Source organism: Hetaerina americana, unplaced genomic scaffold (genome assembly GCF_022747635.1).
Source record: "Hetaerina americana unplaced genomic scaffold, ioHetAmer1.1.p SCAF_3, whole genome shotgun sequence".
NCBI classification, from domain to species: Eukaryota; Metazoa; Arthropoda; class Insecta; order Odonata; family Calopterygidae; genus Hetaerina; species Hetaerina americana.
The window spans coordinates 76,149,570-76,165,222 of record NW_027286874.1 but is presented as its reverse complement, the minus strand read 5'-3'; the positions used below and the strand labels follow the sequence as shown (position 1 = coordinate 76,165,222).

Sequence of the window (15,653 nt, the reverse complement as noted above, 5' to 3'; positions counted from 1 at the left end):
TGCAATACCCACTCTGCTGTTGTAATTTACTTTTCAATTTTCATAGCAATAAATATTGGCTGTATAAGAACTCATATGAATTGTTGTTCATTATGATGGAGTTCGATTAGCATTATGGAGGTGAAGTTATTACTTATTTTCGTATTTTATGAATGCAGTGTTGCGTATTTAACATACAATGAGTTGAGTGTTTGACTGTTGACCAGTGGGGTCCTGGATTCAAGGGGATACTTCTGGATGCCCTTCGCTGAATTCTGGCTCCATGGCTTATGGAACAGAGTAAATCCTCTTTTTGTATGAATGTCATATTAATTAGGAGCTCTTTTGTAATGAACTCTGGTCAATCTAATTCGAAGAACTGCTAAAAATGCTGTGACAATAAATTTTGATATCTATCCGCTAAAGTGGAGCAAAAGTGTAAAAATTTCATCACGTTAAAATCATTTCCGTTGACTGGAATTTGAACCTGGGTCCCCAGTTGAGCTCCTGAAGCATCATCCTACTTGTGTCCTGAGTCTAGTTCAAATCCTGATCTAGGTAGATGTTTACTGTGAAATTCGTGTATTTTGGTGAACATCGGTTGATTATCCTGTTTAAGTAACTGTCATGGTATCCCCTGAAGTTCTTTGAATTTCTGAAAGATAAACTCCCATGTATTCAAAAATTGATGTTAATCTCAAGGACTATGGTGCAATTCGCATGATTACAACTGTATTGGGATGGTGCGGTTGTTTTCCAGAGGTATCACGATCCGTACTCCAGGTGCTATGTGGAGAGCACTTTGAGTGTGCGCCATCAGATGGGATGTTAAACTGCAGACCCCTTGGCGCCTTTCATTAAGAGTAATGCCATTAAGGCTAATGCCAATGCTGGGTTTCTCTCTGCCCTTCCTTTTTTCCCATCCATCCCTAATAGCACCAATGACCTTAGCTGTCATTTACTTCACCTAAAACTATGAGTACAACAACATATTTAGTCACGTTTTGTTCCTTTTAAATACTAGAAGTTCCAAATGTACGAGGATGCCTCAGTAGCTCTGATTTAAGTGCTCGGCCAGATATAGAGGGATCTGGGTTCAAATCCCAGCCAAGGCAAATGGTTTTTATATTGGGAAACCTGCATTTTGGTCTCTCTTAACCCAATTAAACGCAAGGCCTTCCTTTCCTGAATGCCTTAACCGTGAAACCCATGGAATTCAAAGTCCATGTTGAATCCCAATCTAAATTACATCTGTTTGCAGCAGAAATTAAATGAAAGCCATGGCTAATACAGTACATGGCGTGGAATATTTTCACCCGGAAAAGTAACATTTGCATGGCAGAAGTTTTTAGTATTTTTCAAACAAGAAGAATTAAAGATAACTCAAAGGTTTAGCAAAGGCATAACCTGGTGGTTTTTCAGCCATTAATATCTAAATGTTGACTGAGCAATTACAGCAATGCTATGACACTTTTATTTTTAGCTTTTTCTGACTTATTCTTCTGTTCTCGGAGTTGAAAAATAAGCTAAAATAGCATTTTGTTTTGGCTGGGTCTACAAGGAGAGTTGGTTGCAGTAAAGAAAAGAGCCTAGTCTCACTTTTATCATTTTAGATAAGATCTGTTCCATGATTTTCTCCATTCTTAACGATTAAGCTCCTCTCTTTCCCCCTCTGCTGTCATTTGGTCTCGTTTTATACTGGACTTACGTTTTTTGTGGTTATTCTAATTTTTGTATTTCCAAAATTCCCCTAATGTTTGAGGAAAACTGGGAAGCGATGAAATAATTAAGATATCCATCTCCCTTTTCAGGACTACATGGATGATGTTCATGGGAAAGAGATCTCTCTGCAGTATGTGACAGTGAAAGTTCCTGGTCAGAAACCCAGGGGATCTAAGTCAGTTCTAAGCTCAACCACTGCAATTGGTTCCAGTGGAGGTGGAATTGGCGAAGGCTTGTCTTCACTCTCACTTGTTGGTGCGTATCCATCCTATTTTGGATGCCGTTATGTGCAATTCTACTTTTTCATTTAATATGTTATTATTCAACTTGCCTAGTATTTTAATTTTATCTTTCTTTTTATTTAATATTAGTGTTGCATGAAGCAGTGAATTTTAGTTTTCAATACATTCAGAAAATTCCCATCAAAACTTACTAAATAATACATATTCAAGAAAAATAATTATTCTAGAGTGTATAAATTTATTAAAGTTAATTTAAAAAAAAGCTCATTCGGCTTTTAATATAAATGTTTATACATTGGGGATATAACTTAACATCAAAATGCAACTGTTCTTTCCCCTAGCAAGTATAATTTTATGGGAATAACAAGTGAAGGTTTTGTATGTAGCTTCCAGCTGTTTGAGGTATTAAATTAAAAAATTGGGTCTGCTGTTTTTCTGGTTTTGTTTTTTTGTAAGTTACTCAATCTAAATCATTTTTTAATATTTAAAGAATTTTTGGTCGAAATTGAGCTATGATGTATTTAATGTTGATGAAATAAGATATTATGTGCCTAGCAATTTTGTACTTGGCAAGAATAGTTTGTTTTAAAAACAAACAAAGCCTCCTGAATTGCAGCACTAAATGTAGTTTTAAAATAGTCTTATGCCTTTTCAATGCCTTGTGTTTGGGTGAGTTTTCTGGTTAATGCTAATTATATTTTCCAGGTAAAGATAAAAAGTTAACTGATAAAGTTTTGCTCACTGCGTTTGAGATTTTGAAAGAACCTGGAGCAAGGATTCATCAGACATGCAGGTGAGCATGGAATTCATTACCCATCGAATGAACCTAGTTATCACTCGTATCATTTGAAAAGTATCTGCATTCTCTTGTATGGAAACTTAGTTGTAGAAGAACTATGCATAAAGAATGATTTTTCATTGATACATATCAATATGAGATTCATTTTCTATGCTCAGATTGAATATTTAAAAAATTTGTTATACATCATGGATTGAAGACTGAATATTTTGGTTGTATCTACTAATTGGGTGAAATGTTGGAAATTACTTTCAACTTTTTACTCTATTGAAGTGCAGTAGTGTGTCTGCCACATAATTGTGCCCTTTGTATCTTCAATATGTTAAGTTGACAACACTAAATTGGGAACTAATTCCAAATAATCCAATCAATTGAAAACTTTTTAGTGCACAAGTTTTATTTAATGTGATCTCAACTGTTCTTTACAGTAATGAGGATGCGATGCTTCTTGGCAACAGCTCACAATCATTCCTCAATGGTGGTGATAACAAGATGGAGACGCCGAATGTTAAAAAGCGCCATAGAAGAATGAAAAGCAGTGGGATGAGGAACACAGAGTGTGATGGTAAACTAGCAGGTCTTTTAAAATTTAGAAGTGTGTCATGAAGTAGGTCAAGTTCTTATGCATTTTGTGTCATTATCATTTCAGTAAAATGCCATTATTTTACAAATTAAGGGACGCCAGATTATGATTTGAAAGTATTGGGGTTTTTAGTTAAAGATATCTAGACAAAATTTATATTTTTAAAATCTATAAAGTTCTAAAGCTTTTTGTGTTGCCAAGTTGTTTCCACCATGTTTCAATGGATACATGGAATACTATTGATTGAACAAAGATGGAATGGTGGGTACTCTTGATAATGATCTCTGTTCTTGATGGAAGATATGTGCAATACTCTTGATAGCTACCTAGGGGACTCAACATTTATTATGAACTGGAGTTTCTTCAATTAATTGATTTAAATTAGTTCTTGAAATCTTTTATGATACATTCCACATCTGTGTGTGTATCATCCACTGCATATCCATGCATAATATATAGGATGCATTCCCCTTTGGTTCTGCTTTCAAGGGGTTCATTTACCATCAATCCTTATTGAAGTGGAGAGCCAAAGTGCAATACTGTTGTTGCATGGTCACACAAATATTCCAGTCTGCAAAATCTTTTATGCACAGCACTGTTCTGTGAGTTCAAAGTAAAATGATGAACGCATTTAAGGATGGCAGGATTTATTCATGATTAAGATTTTAAATTTTGTTTTGTTTACTTAAATGAAGGCATCAAAACATGTAATTTAAAATTAGTTGGGATTGAATTAATGATGTTGTAGTCGGAAACTAATTCACACCTAACAAATGAATTTCAATAAGTTCTAATGTCAAGAATACTTATTATAAATAACATTTGTCTGGGGCCTATTTCTCAAAGCTACAAAGCAAAGTTAGAAACAGCTGTCAACATGAAGTATATCTTTATAAATAAAAAAAAATATGTATATCCTTGGTACGTTTTTATAGTACTATTGTGGTTCGGTCAGGTCATATATCAGCAGTCTACGAGGGTTTGTGAATTGGTTTGCATCCTTGAGAAATGTATCTCTGAGATAGACACAGTGACAAATTAAAATGGGAATTGTTTTGATGACACCTCCATAATTTAACATTCAGCCCTCTTTTAAAGATAAGTGAATCAATGTTCTCTTTGTTAATCATAGTAATGAAAATGAGGTGACAGCTTTCATAAGTTTAAGGATCAAGAATAGCTGCTGATGACCATTTATGTGCACAAAACTCTATTATATAACAATCAGAAAGCCTAAAATTTTCTCGAATAGATTTCTTCGAGTTTCAGAAAATGAAATAACATGTTTACAGTGAAAAACTTACTGCACACCTTGAAATGGATTTAATTAGGAAAAATTTTTGGATGGAACCATCAGGGATTTTAAGCATTCTTGACCAGAAATGCTTATCATGTGGTAGTGAGTTCTCAGCCTCGTCATGAGATAAGATGTTGTGTGCAAACAAACTTCATAAAATTCTTTATATTCACTGCACTTAACTTTAGCTTCTCAAATGCACTTAATACTCTCCCGACTAAACATCAATTTTTTCCCTGAGATATCTTTTTGAATTTCTAGTCTGTAATATTGTTCTACATGTAGTATGTTTTGAACTGCACTCTGCCGTCAATGACTTTCTGATTTTTCATTGGAGTTAGATTTGATGACTTTTCTCATTTTCTCCTTTAATTTTATGTTTTTATATCAGTAAAACATTTGTGTTTACTGATGTAAAAATGATCTCGGAGATAACTGAACTGTATCATAGTAATTTTTATTGGTAATCTCATTACTTCAATGTTATTGTGAAGGAGCATACAATTTTTTCTTTTCATTTGCAGATTCTGATGGGTATGAATTCTTCATTGTGTCCCTTGACAACAAGCAGTGGCACTTCGAGGCGAGCAATTCCGAAGAGCGTGATGAATGGGTCGATGCCATTCAGCAACAAATACTCAAGTCACTTCAGGTGGGGTATGAGATTATGCTACAGTATTCGTTTTCATTGTGGCAACCTGCTTTAGCTGCTTTTTGTCAGCAGTGTAAAAACATCGGTGTGCAAGTTTTGAAATGTGGAATTTTTTGTCTTTGATTAGTCTATTTTTTGCAGCAGTTGTAATATTTTTTTAAAAATGTTTGAATAGTTTTGCTTGGCATTTCGTTTGAATCAATTTATATCGGTCCTAGAATTTGTAAAATTAGCAGTCCTACTCATAGGATTAAATGCTCCAGTTAAGAATTCCGCAGTTTGTTAGGGTGACAATGCCCCAGTTAAGGGTACTGTAGTGTGTTGGAATGATGAACTTCTCATAACTAGAAAAAATTTAATTATGTTAGGCTGTATCGTGACAAATTTCAGGTTACAAAAAATTATTTAAGTATATATATATGATAATTTCTTTCCAAGTGTTGAATATAAATTATGTTATAAAATAATGCAAGTTTCACATACCTGCTGTAATAAAGGGAGGGGGAGGCTCTGTAGTTACCACTCCAATATAGTGTTACTTTATATCAATGACATTGTATGTTTACTCTTCTAACATCATTCTCTTGTCAATTGTTTTTCAGGGTAATGAAAGTACGAAGTCGAAGGTGCAGCAAAATAACCTTGTCGATGCAGCATCTGTTCAGTCAATTAGGCTACAGCTGTTGGGGAACACCCACTGTGTGGATTGTGATGCTCCTAGTAAGTATCATTTGCCCTTGTGAATTGTGAAATGCCTTCAGTGTGACCACTTAGTCAGGAAAATTGGAATATCAGGAAAGAGTGGAATCACTCTCCTGCTAAAAAATTTCTGGAGAAACTGAGAAGAAGGGGTGATTATATTTTTCAATAGGTAAAGGCAGGTGATGTGCAAATCTTATATACAATGTTGGAAATGAGGAATTCATGAGGACAGTTTTCCTCTTGGTTGCATGATCAGTTTTTGTTTGTAATGGATAATTAAATTTGCTGGTCCTTGAAAAAACTGTTATTATAAGACTGTTTTACCATATTTTTGGCATACATACAAAAAACATGTATGCCAACTTCCTATGCCAGGAAACATTAGTACTGTGGGTACCCACTTTGTGAAATGTTGATTATGCAACAAATTTGTTTTTCAATGTCCTGTATTAAGCTTATGGAACACTTAACAATGGGATACTCAAATGATTGAATCATTCTTGGAAAGTTTGTAAGTCTTAGAATATTAGAGTGATCTCATAACAGTTTTTCATGAAGTTCATACCTTGTTTTATATTGTTCAACTAAAAATGAAAGAATAAACAATTTAATTGTTATTCTTGTAATTGCATGCTACCAGTCACAAATGGTTATTGTGTTAAGTGAAAAATTGGAATTAACAGATTCCTTGAATGTTGGTGTTGTTAACTGTCTGAGCAGCTCTCTAAGTAAATCAAATCAACCAAGACCTCAAATTTACCCTCCTGACTTTGATTAACATAAAATTTTACTGTCTTATGGGGATGATAACCTGATTTTATCATATTTTTTCCCAGGTATCACCCATAACTGCATACTTTTATGTTTATACTATGTCTTTGGTTTCATTAACATTAATTTTTGTTAATCAGTTGTTATCAAGTCTTAAACTAATTAAATTTTTAAATTATCACCTGGAAAGTTGACTGTCATCATGGCAATTTGAGCTTGTTCAAACATTGTGCTTTTGCTTTTACTGTTTGGGTTTTCTTTCAATCACTTTTAAAAATAACCCCACACTGTTGACTGGCCTTAGTTACCTGTTATTTCATTTTAAATTGATTGATACTGCATTAAAAGGTTTTACAGAAAAAAGAAAACTTTGAAAATCAAGCAGAAGGTGGCAATTCTGAAAGGGGCATGCATGGATATGGGAAACCTTATCATGACATGAAGGAATCCTTCATTTTGGGGAAGTCCAACGCTAAATTTATCAGTTGTTTCTACTAAATTTGATTGCATAAACAAATTGTCTTTATGCATGTTTTTTTACTAAAATCCTGCAAGGTATTTCATTTATGAAAATAAACATCAAAATATTTTTTACTACAACCTTCAGTAATGTAAAGTTGAGGTTGCAGTGTGTGTGATTAAGAAGTCTCTTAATGGAATAAATGTGTGATTTAATTTGATAATACTTTATTTCTTTCTCCTTTAATATTTTTGATCCATATTTCAATTGCTTGGAAAAAATCCTGATAACTGTTGTTGATTCAAATTGACATTAAGTGCATTAAAAGTGAACATGTTGTATGCATTTCCCAGGTGCAGTCTTTGAAATGCATGAAGCATATTTATTGCTTATCTTGATAGGTCAAATTGAGCATGAAGCAAATGTTGCATGTAATTTCTACCACACAAACTGTTTCTTTCTATGAGAAATTAATTTTCCTCTCCAGATCCAGACTGGGCTAGCCTGAATCTTGGTGTGCTGATGTGCATAGAGTGCTCTGGCATTCACAGAAATCTTGGATCTCACATATCGAGAGTGAGGTCATTGGGTTTGGATGAATGGCCGTAAGTATCCTTGTATTGGTCAGCAACAATCATCTTCGTTAAAATTTAAAATTTGAGGGTTATTATTCAGCTGCTACTCCATGTACATTCAATTCTTATCCCTCGATAGATTGATATTTTTGGTTGAAAATCATGTTATGAATGCTTGTCTGTTTGCTTCAAGTTTAATCTTTGTTATTTCTGTGAATCTGCCAGGCCTGGACACATGAGTGTGATGTTGGCCATTGGTAATTATGCAGCCAATGAAATATGGGAGGCAAACACAAATGGCCGAGCTAAACCTACACCAAATTCAAGTCGTGAAGAAAAGGAACGTTGGATAAGGAGCAAATATGAACAAAAGGAATTTCTAGCAGTCATTTCATCTGATCCCCCATTTGGAGAGCAGCTGGTTGATGCTGTGTGTCGGTAAGGATATATTTATAGCTTGTTTAATAGTATTACAAGAAATATTAGGGTAAGTAAGATCTGGTGCTTTCTGGGCGTGTTTGCTTCATGAAGTTTTCTTGAGTCTTTCACCGCGACAGGGGTTCCATATTGGGTGACGCTTCGATGCCTGACTCGTGCATTGTCCTCAGGGTAGATGATGTAGATGGTAGATCATTATCTACCCTGAGGACATTGCACGAGTCAGGCATTGAAGCGTCACCCAATATGGAACCCCTGACCCGGTGGAAGACCCGAGAAAACTTCATGAAATATTAGGGTAACCAAGTCCAAATTTATTTTTTTACTCTCTGAAATACCCAAGTTTGTGTGCCCATTAACAGGTGACTTGACCAAAGATACTGTTGCCACATTTCCTGTCTTTTTTTTTGCATTTATTTATTGTGTTTTGGGCAATAATCATGTGAGGCATAGAACTCATAAGTACTCGGACATAAGAGACGTACATATTGCTGGCCAGCTTACGACTTTTATATTATATGTATCAAGTTGCTTCTCCCAGCCGACTCTTCATAAACAATGTAAATTACTGTGATAATATTTTTTCCGTGAAGGTGCAGCATCGGATAGAATATTTGTGTTGAGTTTCGGCTACATGCTCCTGTGTATAAGAAAAAATAAATCAATTATCACACAGAATATTAACCTTAACTGTACATTACTTCTTGATGTAGAGGTGATTGATTAGGCAGTGTGTTGGAAAATGGCTCTGTAGGGTGCAAGTTCATGGCTATTCTGTTTTATTTTTTTCTCCCTTAAATCTTTCTTTAAATTATTGTGCTGTGAATCAAGTTGTAATTTTGTATAAAATTTATTTTTAATCAAAATTTTTAATGGATAAAAAATATTTTTGATGCACAAAATTAATTGAATGTAACTTTTAAGAGCAAGTTTTTAAATATGCTACATATGTTGGATTTTTTTGGAATAAGTGGTGATGCCTGTGGTACTTGCGAAGTACCATTTTATTAAAAGAATATTTCCATTCCTTTGGAAAGTAAATAAATTTATTGCAAAATTAAAACTGAGAAAGATTGTTTGCTGAAAAATCTTTGTCAGTAACACACTAAAAATTTTTAGAATGAAAGTTAAAAAAAAGTAACCAGTTAACATTCAGAGGAATAAGGAATAGTAAACTGCCCACTAATTTCATAAAAAGATGGTCAGCAAGGAAAGAAATAGAAATTATGACTGTGAACTTGCAAACTACAGAACTGCTTTCAGAGACTTGGACAATTCACGTCAAGATATACTTGATAGGTTTAAATCAACACTCTTTTTAAATTGATATCACTTAAAAGTCACTTTAATTCACACATAAAATCATTTTGAACTCTCAATTACTTTTAAATTTGCATCGGAGGAAAATGCAAAAAATACTTGTACATTCAAAGCACTGTAAACAAATATAAGTGAACTTGGATTAAGGTCAAATGTGAAGTGAAAATAAGGATTTAAAATTTAAATGCAAAAAAAGACAACGATTCAGATTCATAACTCTGGTTTGATTAAGTTTTGCTTTCGGGTCATCCCAAATTTTTATGTTGTATAATATTTATGTTTCTCATGCAGTTCTAGTAAAATAGAAAGAGGCACCCATCAATTGGCTCACCAATAACTAATATAAATTAATTTAATTGTAATGAAATTTGGAGCCACAACGAAATCTTAATCACTTCTCATCTTTCTCTCTCTGAGTAAACTCTTAGGCACCTAAATATGTTTACTTCAGGAAAAACCTTTGATTTCTGCCAATTTTCGCCAATATTCTTGTGAGTTTTCCTTAGTTTCATTGCTCAAAAATTGAGGGTGCATGGTGGATGAGTTCATGTGATAACATCCATTTATGGCCACATTAAGAGGCCTTCATATTCCATTACATACTTAAAAATTTTGCTGCCATTGGTGACTGCCTACCATTTCAAGGAGCTGACATAACTCCAACTCTTCCATAGATTCCTGTTTGTTTTGGGGCATCTCTTGTTCCTTGTCTGGCATGAATCTGGTTGGAGAGCTTTGATACACGTCTGTATTCACTGCACCATTTTGAATGTAAAGATTTTGTTACGAATATCTGAAGAGATTTTGCTGGTCTTAAAAAAATAATTAAATTTTGAAGATGGTAGCCAAAGTATATAAATATATGGAGTGTGACCTGGCATCATTGAAGAATGGAAAAAAGTTAATTCTTGCTTTGAATATCATTTTTAGATATGTTTTCAGTTAGTGCATTAATTAATTCTTGTATTTAAATTCTAAATTGCAGGTCAGACATGAAAGCAGTGGCATTGCTACTGGCACATTCCAACTCCCCGGAGCAAGTGAATGCAACAGTGAGTTCGGTGGATCTGAGAACCCCCCTGCACCTGGCCTGTGCCATGGGCAACTTGGCAATGGCACAACTTTTAATATGGGTAATTTTTACATTTACACCATTATTTATGATCTTTTGTATATTTTTAAGAGTTTTTAATCACCTGCAGGGGAATTTTGTTTTTTGTTCTTCACGTATGTTATCATTCAATTCCATTATTGTAATAGTTACTTCATCTTCCTGAGTTAATCCTATCTTGAGTATTGTTCTTCTATTTTGTAAGTTATTGTGAAGTTCATAGGTAGCAGCATCTGTTACGTATACCATAATTTTCTGCTTATAATATACACCCATGTTTCAATGAGTGCAATACAAAGATTACTCATCACCATGTATAATTAAGCCTTGTATTATATGAATGGATCCCTCTCAGTAATCCAAGAGCAGAATTTTGCATCTTTGTTCCTTAAAACTTCACCGTAGTAATTAATTTTTACAAGTGTTCATAGTTCTAGTGAAAACCAATTGCTACTCATGAGACCACTTGAAATCAAGGTAATTCATAAATATTAAGTTTGGCAGATAAATAATTTGGTCTAAAACATCTTCTGACAGAATAATGCAGACATAAAAGCAGCAGATCATGAGGGCCGTACGTGTCTCAGCCATGCACGAATGGCTTCCATCTCTTCTCCGAATCTTCCAATGCCAATGTTGGCCTCGACCGGCAGCCTGGTGGAGCTCCTCATGATGAACGGGTGCCCTGAGGCAGCGGCATCTAGGGAGGGTGGTCTCGGAAGGCGGGGCCCTCCTCCCCCAGAAGCTTTCGACAGACTTCCATCGAGTGTGATCTAGCACAGACTCCAGGTGGAAGTGGCCGGGACAATGGCCAACACTTGCTCACCTTCCAAGACATTGCATTGATTTGCACCGATAGTTGTACTTTTGCACCAAAGACAAGAGTATGGGCGTGGGTTTAGTGGGTAGAACTCTTTTAAGGCTGTCTACCCCCTATTACGACTTGTATTACCTTCATAGTAGTAATGAAAACATGTCTTATAATAATACTAATAGTAATGGTATATATATATACACACACACATATATATATATTTTAAAGTACTGCTCTTAACCAGCTGTTGCAGTTTCCCGGTATTGTGCTGCGTAAATACCGTGGTGAATTGGGAAGAGGTTGGTTGCTATGTAAAAAAAGTTGGAAGTGCGGCTTCTTTTAAGGTTGGAAATTAACTCCTTCTCATTGTGGTGCAATGCTATGATGGAGTGCTTCTTTCAATGCAGTTCTTTTGCATTCCTGAGGTTCAGAAGATAATTTCTGAACGTCACAGAAGTGGTGTAAAATGTTTGGACTAAGCATTGACCTTCCACGCCGTTTTTCATATTTTCTTTGGCAAATGAATGAAAACTTTGGATGCCCATTGGTAAAAGTAGGGTGTGCCTTAAAACCCTGCGTTAAAAGTTCCACATCTTTCTTCAGGTCATGTGGTTGATGAGAGGAGCTGCGTCTTTTGTTAAGTGGAATGACCATAAATCTCGAAAGACATTCCTCTTCTGTGGGAAGGGGGGGGGGGAAGCAATTATGCGTCAGATGAGATACATTACTCTGTGATTCCATGCCTTAACGTATATGGCTGTATGGAAAAATAGGCTAAAAGAAAAAATATGAACATGTGTATGTGTTGTTTTCATGTGCAATCATGAAATGAGTGCATGGGTTTAATTATATATGCCGATGGACCAAGTTTTTAAATTAAGGTGTACGCAATAATTCACCTTACCCATTTCTGTACATCTCTCTAGGATTGGACATTCCTTGCTTTGCCCAAGTCTTGTTTTCTGGCTGAATGTAATTAATTTTTTTGTTGCCCTTCTGAGGGAGACATCTGTTGAATATCTCTTTCTTGCTCACTGGCTGATGAACTCTTCTTGATCATGTTCAAATGCTGTCGGAGTGACGCTGATGGCTCACCTTATGCTTGCATTGTGGTATGAAAACATGTTGACCATAAGTAATCTTTTTGAGTATGTTAAGCACATTTTCTAGTCATACAAATTGAACGTTGTCCTTCATTTTGTAAATTATTTATTTTAGCCACGTATTTAACTTATTCTTTCACTTCTAATGTGTTGCCTTGGATTCTATCAAGGTTTTAAGCTCAAAAGACCATGTGTTACATTTGAATTTAAAGTGAAATCAATTCATTGTACAATTTAATGTATCAGTTAAATTGTAGTCCTCGTAACAAAGCCCTAAATTTTTTCTCTCAGGAAATGACATCCCTGGACTAAATATATATGGGTTGAAAATGGTTCAATTAAATTTTTTTCATTCAATTTGTCACCACAGGCAGATTTCCTAATGTGAAAATCTTCCAGAAGATGGCTAGTGGCATGTTTGTACATTTAAATATTCGATCAGTATTTTATTTAAATGAGGCTATTTGATGCAGACTGGCGTTTACATATTATTTATCCGTTAGTAATTTGTATCTTATATTGAGTACAAAATTTTTTTTTAAGTGAGTTTGACTGCCCCTGAAAAAGTTTATTGTTACTCAGGGTGTTGTCGAGTGTCTAACTTGACAGATTTAATTTTATGTATGTATGGTTATCGGGTATTATTACAGAGATAATATTTCATTCAACTGTGTAGAATGGCTATTTTCTTAGAAGTGCTAATATTAAGGCAATTGCATCCCCACTTGTAAATTTAATATATATTTTTTGCATGAGTAATATTTAAATGCCAGTCTGGGTGAAAAATTATTTGGGTTTAATGTGTTGCAGGTAAAACTACTCCTATTGGAAGTTGCATTTTTGTGTGTGTGTGTATGTGTCTGTGTGTGTGTGTGTGTGCTAAATGGAAATGTCCATTCAGAGCAAAAATTTGGTAAAAGATTAAAGGGAAAAAAAAGAGAAATGTATGCTAACCAAAGATATCACATTAAAATGGCAGTGATCGTGGTTGTAATATAAGAGAGAAGAAACTGTTTTTAGCAGTAGAAGAAACCTGGTTGTAATTGGACAAAGTACCTTGTAAAAATTAATGGAACTTTACAGAATGGAAGTATTAATTTATTTATTTCTTATCGCCATAAATTATTTGCAAAATTAAAATGAAAACTTTTCATCAAAAATGTCATGTATTATGAATTTATTTTTCTGTCTTTTTGTGTCAGCTATATGTAATCACCTAATTCACTGAATGTGCATATTAATTCCATTTTCCAGCTTTGATTTCTAATTATATGAAATCTCCTATTAAAAGTGGCATGCAGCGGTCTTCCAAATTCAATATTGTATAGGCAGTTCAGCCATAATCATTATATTTATTCGTCCGGTGTCAGCCTACATGAAATGGCCGTATCTCATTAGACCTTATTTTCAAAGGTGCTAAAATTCCAAGTCTTGCAAATTTAATTTAATTCATTTACACACATTGCTGTGGGGAGTTGGATAAGGTTGAATCAGTTTTTGAAATAATATTTTAAATTAAGATAAAAACATCTATCCTTATAGCTATGAAATTTTGATATTCACCTTTGCTGAAAGAGTTTACATGTGCATGCAAAAATAGATAGATATGGACTCAATGTTTTAAAATAATTGCGTTTGTAAAAACCGGTCATATCATTTGAACAAGATAACCGCATTTCTTCAAATTCAGTTAAGACTGGATTACCAGAAGGACAGACTCGTAAGACTTCATGAAATAAGAAGCTTTGTTGAAAATTTCCTGGACAGTTCTGATTATTTGGATCCCTAGAGAGGTATTATGTGCACTGTTGGGAGTTGTTGCCTACAGACCTAATGAATCTGTAGACGAAGTGGTCCTGCCCTGCTTTTGCCTAAACCAGTTTTACTCTTGCCTCTCTCATCTGTGTTAGGGTTGTCCTGCGAGGGTTAACAGAAAAGAGAAATGTGTATGCATTAAGTTTTTCTTGAAGCTTGAGGATATGCGTGGTTTTTTCAGAAGCACTTTTATGATAAGCACAGGCAAATGAAGATGAATGTTCGCCACTGCAACACTGAAAATATTGAAAAACTATACCATTCATTTTTTAGGAGCATAGCCTAACCATCTCAAGGTTGTCAACTGCATGCCTTAAAAAGTTTGGGAGTTTTATCTGGTTGGGGAATGGTGGGAAAAACAGGGTGTTAAGGAAGCACCCCCAGGAGAAGTTCTTCCATGCTCTTGACTTTATCTTTAATAGGATATTTTGCCAAACGTCTGATTTTTTTCTGAAGGAAGGCCATGTCACTAACTTTTTATCATTTTTTTTATATTTTCACTAACTTACAGCAAAATTAATTAGAAATTTTGATGATTTTTGCCTACTGTTTTGCCATTAATTATTTGAGGTGGCCAGGGTGACAAATTAAGGTGCTTCATTAATGGTATCATATTATGAATGAAGCACTTTTTGCAGTATATACTTGGGAATAATTTTTTGATTGCTTTTGGGTGAATCATTACTTACCTTTCTTTTGCATTGTTAAAAATCATTGCTGCGATATCATTGTGTGAAGTATTCTTTTGTATTAGGACTGAAAACCTCATAGCTTATATGTTGAATACAAAATTTTGTACAAGGCCACTTTTTATGTGGTAAATGTTCTGCTTGCTAAAATATGAGGCTTGTTGCTATAATGGGGCTTATGATTATCTAAGGAATTATGTAAATAGATTTATTACCCATGTAATTATCTTATTTGTTGGTAAACTTATTCTTGAGGGTATTCACCTGTTAAAGGTAGGTTTCATATAGTCTTCAATGCACATTATCTTCTACATATAATGAAAAATTTTTCTTTCCCCTACATTATTTCCTCATCTAATCCTTTCTAACTTCTACCAGCCTTCATGCCATCTTAAAAGGCCTGTTCTTTTCCTACCTCTACCTCATTTATCTAGCATTGTCCCTTTTGATATGGCCTTTACATCCAGTTATTTGTCGATATTTTCTTCACCCACTTCTCAGACTTTTTTGAATTTTACCAAGCAACTTCTTCTCTTTGCTCATCGTATTTAAATCTTGGTTGCTTGTCTTCCTGTCTGTCT

At 34.5% G+C, this 15,653-nt stretch overlaps 1 protein-coding gene across 1 annotated transcript in view; it reads left to right on the top strand.

Annotated features, from left to right (window-relative positions):
• Positions 1-13,487, top strand: part of CenG1A (Centaurin gamma 1A) — a 31,669-nt gene extending 18,182 nt beyond the window's left edge. Inside the window, exons 8-16 of the mRNA XM_071587433.1 lie at positions 1,791-1,956; positions 2,649-2,736; positions 3,171-3,307; positions 5,147-5,274; positions 5,877-5,994; positions 7,695-7,812; positions 8,008-8,220; positions 10,526-10,673; positions 11,189-13,487. Of these exons, the coding sequence (XP_071443534.1) occupies positions 1,791-1,956; positions 2,649-2,736; positions 3,171-3,307; positions 5,147-5,274; positions 5,877-5,994; positions 7,695-7,812; positions 8,008-8,220; positions 10,526-10,673; positions 11,189-11,428 (1,356 nt within the window). The 3' untranslated portion in view covers positions 11,429-13,487. The remainder of the gene's footprint in view (positions 1-1,790; positions 1,957-2,648; positions 2,737-3,170; positions 3,308-5,146; positions 5,275-5,876; positions 5,995-7,694; positions 7,813-8,007; positions 8,221-10,525; positions 10,674-11,188) is intronic.
• The last annotated feature ends 2,166 nt before the right edge of the window (positions 13,488-15,653 follow it).